The sequence below is a fragment of the Alosa pseudoharengus genome, unplaced genomic scaffold (genome assembly GCF_046254945.1).
Source record: "Alosa pseudoharengus isolate Yale_2024_CS ecotype anadromous, Long Island Sound unplaced genomic scaffold, YU_APseudo_1.1 YU_APseudo_1.1_scf_8, whole genome shotgun sequence".
Taxonomy (NCBI): domain Eukaryota; kingdom Metazoa; phylum Chordata; class Actinopteri; order Clupeiformes; family Clupeidae; genus Alosa; species Alosa pseudoharengus.
In genome coordinates, this window is record NW_027468870.1 from 16,094,862 (window position 1) to 16,102,343 (window position 7,482).

Below are 7,482 nucleotides of genomic sequence, written 5' to 3' on the forward strand. Positions count from 1 at the left end.
CCATGATAACCGATAGAGGGCATCATTGACTACTGGAAAGCACGCTGACAACATTTATGTAGTGGTCACTGATTATCTGTGAGAAAATCATTGACAAGGCAACAGTTATGCATGTATTTTCTCCACTTACCTTATGCTGCTATCCTGAATATTAACCAATAACGGACATCAGAAGTGTATGTAATCAGCCTCGCCTATACGACCACGTGATAAATGACAATGTTTTTCGAAAATGTCATGACTCCAGTTGAATTCTAATATCACAGAGAAAACAGGAAACTCGCGGAAATTTGCTGAAAGGAGTGTACGTGGTTGCACAATGGGTTGCGTAGGGTCTGCAAATGTCATCAAATCACTAAACAAAGCCATGTGTAACAGGTGGGAATTGGCAGACCAGCCAGTCCGTTACAAGGGTTGGCTAATTTAGTATGATAAATGTAAAGAGAACTAATTCTGTCATAAAAGGACCAATGTTAATGGTGATTTCAATCGCATCAGTTCGCAATCAGACCATGCCGGGAGTACGCCATAGGCTGCAATCCCTTTGCTCAGTGGCAGTTTGAACCTGTTCTGGGGGCGAGTGGTCAACTTTATGATGAAGCCCTGAAAACGAGTCGTGATTGGTTGGTGCAGGCGCCGGGGCTGTCCCTCGCTTGCCTGAGCGCTGCGCACGACGGCACTGTGTGCGAATAGGATCACCGTATGTCAGTCAACGAATGACTAGCCCGTGTGAGCTGAGACCGCCGTTAACGCATCGATAAACGATCGGCGGGACAGTGGCACAATATATCTAACTTTTTAAGAAGTCTTCTTTTTATCGTTGTCTACACCACTACTTGAGAGTCTCCTTCATCAATCCCGTGATGTTGCTGAAATCGGCTAAACCATTTGGATTAACGTGCGGAACACGGACTTCGAACATGAGTTGGTTTCTGCAGCGCTCGATGCGGAGAGTGTTCTGAGAGATTTCGACTGCGTGAAAACCGCCGCACAGGAATTACCCAGATAGCCAGCAGTAGCTTATTCGGTTCAGGGAATTTTGTCTGTGTATATTTATTTTAATCCATTGGATGGAGTACTTTGGACAGACGTGAACATAATCAACTTTTATGGCGTTTCGGGACCTGATGTGGAGAGATGGATAAATGTTTCTTGGTTGTGGTCAAGAACTAGAAAAAACGTAGAGCACAGTTTTTGCATGTGCCATCTGGACAAGTATCTTTGCTCTAACAAGGAAAACACAGCAGACACTTTATGCTTAGTTTCTCCAATGCCCATCACAGTTTGTGCTCAATCGCTGCTGTTCCTGCGCAGAACACCAGGTTCTAACGAGTGTCTCCAGTGTCTCAACTATACCCTGGTCTCCGGACACCGTGACCTTTCCTAGGTCAGTGTTGAGAACTTTGTTAATCGATGAATAAAATAAAAACATCACGCATAACTGGCCACCTGACGGGGAGGTAGCGACGCCTGATCGCACGGAGCGAAAAGCCGAATCCCTCGCAACAGTGGTCCATCTGGACTAACGACGATTTTCAAAGAGGGACACAAACGGGAGAAAAGGATTTCAGAGTTTACGTCGAACGATGCTAATCACAAGATACTGTGTGACGAGCTGTCAACGCGTATAACCCACATGCGCGTCTGTTGATTTTGGATAGAGACGGGCGACAACAACAACGATTTGCCATCGATCTGAATGCTCTTATCGCGACTTTAATTCCTGGGCTTCACTAAATCTTCTGAACATGGCTGGGTCTGGAAGCTGTTGGAAGAAATACCTCTGGATTTTGACCATCCTTTGCAGATGTGCTTTACCTATAGCCAAATCACTGGAGGCAGTGGTATGGAGCTCACAGAATTCCAAGTAAGTGTTACACCATGGAAGGCAGATTTCGCCTTGCCATGTGCTGTTAGAAACATAACACGTCGCAACATCAAAAGACGACATCCTGACATAGGGCTTCACGAGGTTCAGAGTCTGAAACTCCGGCAAACGCCGGGTGACATGAAAACCGCGATGCTCCTCTCTGCTCCCGCTTCTGGGCAAAGTGGGTAACGAGAGCACGGCGACCTTACAGACACGTTATCCCTGGAGGAAACGTCACATCCATCACATTCATATTTTAGCTACTTTCGTCCCTCATTCAGAAAGCCTTGAGTTGTGCGGAAACAAATACATTTTTCTGTGTAATATGTGTGAATGAACTGTATGGTGCCTACAGTGACGCACGGTCAACCCCACGTTTACTAAACCGATATTGCCATGTTAATTTGTGTAAGGTACCGGGGGCCAGCGGTAGCTATCACGGCCTGCTACTGTAGAACCTGCAAGAGGCCCCAGTGGCTGCAGACTAGACGGTACAGATTATTGCGCGCAGTGTGATGTGATGGCATATTGAGAGGATAGTTGTATAGATACTGTTATGATGATTTCTGCTGCTTGATTGCTCAATACGTAGCCTTATCTCTTACTACAGCCACGCCAAAGCATAATAAAATATTTTGGATTTAAATGACGTTAATGATTAACCTGTATGCCATTTTCACCCAACTGCGACTTTTCATTTTTAGAATACTGATCTAAATAGATTCCAGTCGAACATTTGTTTAACTCTTGAGAGCGGTCAATATGTAAGCGCTTTGTAGGTTATCAGTGTGTGTTGGCGATTACATGTCCTTTTGTAAGTGTTCAAGAATTGTCTAATTATTATGTAGGCTAAGTTATCTAGATGGGATTGATTAATTAACGCATGTAATGTTTTCATAACTTATTCACTGTAGGCTAGCCTACTTAAAATAGAAATAATAAAGTCGAGAAATACGTAAGTCCTGATACACTTTTAAGCAACACAATCCAGAAATGATTATGAGGCCTATATATCCCATTCCTTTGAATGTCTTTGCATCGTCACCACGTTATTTGTTTTTGTATGATTGTTGGCTTTGATTTCGTAGGCTAAATATTTTACTTTCCCGGCAAATCTTCTCAATTGTATTGTTAAATAAGGCCAGGCCTGAGCGCGCAGATTGTAGAGAATGAAGGCGATGTGTAGGGAGATTATTATGTGTAGGGAAAATAGGCGAAGTCAGAGTATAACTGAGGTAGATTTACCAAAAAATATAGATACCATTCTATATATAAAATGGATATTCAAACGCCAGTCGTTTTTACCTCAACAAAATTGTAGATTTCAACTTCGCAATGGGGAACTTTTAGAATGAACTAAAGTGGCTTCAGATCTATTTCATGCTCAAAATGAGCTTGTTTTGTCATTGGATGTATGAATGCATTTGTCAGACTTAATTCACGTGGGTAAACATTTTATGGCCTCAGTTAGGGATACACTGGTGGGCCTGCCAAGCAAAGCAGGTGGGAAAATAGACCCTATGTTGGTTTACACCAGTTGGTGGTTGTTTTGTCGAGTAAGTTAATGTTTGTTTGCTTATCCCACCACAGAGTGTTTTGCATGTGTCTCTGTGTGTGTGTGTGTCTGTGTGTGTGTGTGTGTGTGTGTGTGTGTGTGTGCGTGTGTGTGTGTGTGTGTGTGTGTGTGTGTGTGTACGTGTATGTGTGTGTTTGTATATGTGTGTGTGACTCAGTGACTGCCAGTCAGGCTTCTAAAGGCTGTTTCCACACTGCTCATCCTTGATTTAGAAAAGAAATTTAGATAAAAACGTGTAAGAGTGCAAGTGTGATTCCTTTAGATCCAACATTTTCAGAAATAGCGTTAATTCCTAACAGTTTCCACAATGGTATAAGTTATTATTTGAGAACATGAATATTAATGTGTTAAAATGGCATACAACAGTTTTATCTTTTCATACTATGCATATAATTACACAATTTTGTGTGTAATTGTTTTTCTGAAACAACTCGACTTCTTGCAGTCGCAGACAGAGAAGTACCAACTAACTTTGCATGAAACTCTGCTGTGGCCTATTTGCAGCATAGCAGCAGCCATTTTATGATTTGTTAGAGTATTGTTATGTGCAGTGGAAGTTGTGCTGTCTACCCACTGTAGACACACAGCCAGTATTCAGCAATGGCAAATGCTGGTGTGTGTCGATGCAAAAGTAGAGTGTGTTCTTTGCTCATTATGTCAGGTGCTTGTGTGTGTGTGCATTTTTAATAAGCTGAGACAGAAGAAGTTTTTCATTCTCTCTCTCTCCCCCCCCTCTCTCTCTCACTCACACACACACACACACACACACACACACACACACACAAACACACACCATGTCTCCCTCTCTCTTTCTCTATGTTTGGTACATAAGCATAGCAGGCATTCCAGTAGGCAGTAATGATTTTGTGAGCGAGGTGCAGGGCTCGAAGAGGCTTAAAGCTCAGTCCAACTCCACGGCAGACATATGGGGCTCTGCGCCACTAAGTCACTCAGTAAAGAGGCTTAGCCCGCTTTCCACTGTAAGTCTCACACAGTGGCCAGCCAAGCCTGCTCTCTCTCTCTCCCTCTCTTTCTGTCTGTCTCTCCATCCATCCCTCCGTCCGTTCATCTCTCTCTCTCTCTCTCTCTCTCTCGGTCTGTCCTTTAGTCTTTGTCTCACACATACTTACTGGGTTTTTCATATGGATCTAAGTGTGAACAAACCTCTTAGTTGGCTTTCCATGGTGATTTTCGCTCTGCTTTATCTTTTAGTGATGAAAAATGTTTTTGAATATATGTTTAATAGTATATTGACCATAATTGCATAAATGATAAACTATAGATTCAGACATGTTAGCCTTTCGTCATGCGCAGAAATTGTATAATAGCACTATAATAGTGTGATATGTGAGATATGTAAAATGTATAAACATCTCCTGCAACATCCTGTTCTATTATAGGGGACTGAAGGCCAACTGAAATGGCATAATTATATAAATTGCTCCGTGGGCGTTCTGGTGCTGAAGTTAAATGTAGTACATTAATGTAATGTATGAAGGGCTAGTAACTTTATACTGAGTTAATACCGCTACTTAAAAACTGTTATGGAAATGGAACTTAAGAGTGACAAAATTTTGACTGGGGAGACTGAAATAATTTTTCATTTCTGAAACGAATAGATTTGGACGTTGGAAATATGTTGTAAGTCATAATTGCTATATATTTCATAATTACTGAGCAAATTATTTTTGGCTTCACAATAAAAGCAATAAAAATCCTTGTAATAATGAATCTGCATTGGCATTAAAAACTCCTATCATTACACAACATCACAAGGGAACCATTTGTAAAGTTAATGAGCCAGTGAAAAATCTTCTAACATAAACTGAGTTTTTTTTTTTTTTTTTACAAAAGATGAGATATTTTATGAAATCAGCTAGTTGTTTAGACAGAGGAATGTGCGCAGAGTGTTGCAGGAAAGTTTTGGTTGAGAAACGGCTTGGGGATTCTTTCTTAAGTCCGTCTCCCCGTGTCTGAGAAGCGAGGAGGTCAAAGTGAGGCTTCGAGAAGGAAGCAGGACTGTAATCTGACGGGGTGATATTGAGCAAACCTGTTAAGCTTTAATTTCTCAGGGGGAGTTCCAATGAAGAGCTAATTGAAAATCTGTCTCTCATTATCCCGCCGATGTGCTTAAGGTCCACGGCTGGACTAGGCAGTGTGTTGAGAACCCCAGGCTCATTTACCCATGTATTGAACACACACACACACTTAAGCACACATTCACTCACTGACGCCCCTACACAGAAACACACACACACACACACAAAGAGAGAACAGTAATATTTAATCATGGGATTTTTAGACCTTATTTCAGATGACATGTGGAATTTTCCATGACAAAAAAAGTATAGAAACTGCTGTCATATGGTAACAATTGCTTTTTCCTATACCTCAACCCAGTGTCTCAGCCCAATGGCACATTATTTGTATTCTTGTCGAACTCCGATAACACTAGTTAATATGTTCCCAGTGTATTTGCATAATTATTTTACTTGTGTTTGGACCATTGTGTCCTTGTGTGCTTTGCTAACGGCCTCCCCAGGCAGTTGCCAGAAAGCGAGTTTTAACTTTGTCTTCTAGAAGAGCTCGTTCTTAACTATTAGTTGAGTCAGCTTTGAGTAATGTAAGGCTCGTGCTTAAAGGTGAGATTGTGCTGAGGTATGGATAATTTCTCCACAATTAACAGTGGCGTGCAGAGTACATTTGCGCTGTTCCCTCGACGCCGTCTCGGCACTTGGCTCATAAGAAATAGGCTCTTGTTTTTCTTCCCCCGGTGACCCCTCGTATGGAAGGCAATATTGCATGTAGGGCATGTACTGAAACAGACGGCATTTTGGACATGGCATGGCATTTTTTCGAACAGAAAAAGAGGGGGAAAAAAGTGAAAAAGAGAAAAAAAAAGAACAGATTGCGCTGTGCTCAGAAAGCGTAGAAGTGGAAAGAGGAGACCAAGTCTCTTTCTCCATCGCTGTCCAGGCTCTCTGCCTGCCTGAATGGATCTCAAGTGGGCGTTGAGAACTAGCATGGCTAATGTTCCTCTTTACTTTGCCCCTCAGCATTGACTGAGAGCGAAGGCGAGCAGATATCAGGACCCCCGGTGTTAACTTCACTCATTCTTTCCTCTCAACACACAAACCTGACACGGAACCTTCCGGAAAAGTAAAAACCCTTTAAGAGGAAAAAAAAAAGAAAAACTAATAAAAGATAACATGAGAAGAACCTCGGAGAAGGGAAATAGGTCATTGGACAAACACATTTCTCCCATATCAGCTCGGTGTTCTATCCCACTGAACCCAGCAGTAAAAATCAAACGATGTGCACACATATTCAGCAGCAGCAATAATCTTTGATTGAGGAAAGCGAGTCGAGGAGTGGGCCATAAAAGGTGGCTCCAGTTTCCCTGGGGGAGAGGTGATGTCATGTTGGGTTAATGCCGCTATCTTAACCAGCTGATACGGCGAGCAAAGAGCAAACGTGCGAGGGGTGATATCATCGGCAGGTTTATCGCCGCGCATGATGGGCCTGAGCACACACATGATGGCACTTTGAGTTTGGCGAAGCCACACCAGCGGTTAATGAGTAGCGCAGAGTTATCAGATGTAACCTCTCCCTTATGTGGATGTTTGAGGTGTGTGTGTGTGTGTGTGTGTGTGTGTGTGTGTCCCACACGAACAGTGCGCTACATTGGAAACTGCCATAAATAACTTACCAAATACACCTGACATAGTTGTAATTAATGAACACACCAAAGCCGTTACAATAATAGAAATTGGTTGCTCTTTCGATGCTTACATGGACACCTGCTATGCTTCAAAACTGTTAAAATATCAACCATGGTACAATGTTTTCAATAACTCTGGCTACTTCTGTAAAATCATTGCCCTCATTTTTGGTAGTTTAGGCCATGTGCACAAGATGTGTGTAAGAGGCCTGCAGATCTGCGGACTACATAAGAACAAGGCCAAGAAACTGACAAGATATTGCTCTGTATCAGCAGTAATTGGTAGCCTCTACATATGGAGGCGTAGGTGCCACC

General features: G+C 42.4%; 1 protein-coding gene across 2 annotated transcripts in view; it reads left to right on the forward strand.

The window, feature by feature from the left end:
• Positions 1–704: 704 nt before the first annotated feature.
• Positions 705–7,482, forward strand: part of efnb1 (ephrin-B1) — a 73,609-nt gene continuing 66,831 nt past the window's right edge. For both annotated transcript variants that reach the window (XM_076275036.1, XM_076275037.1), the window contains exon 1: positions 705–1,867. In XM_076275036.1, coding sequence (XP_076131151.1) covers positions 1,749–1,867 — 119 coding nt within the window. In that variant the 5' untranslated portion in view covers positions 705–1,748. The remainder of the gene's footprint in view (positions 1,868–7,482) is intronic.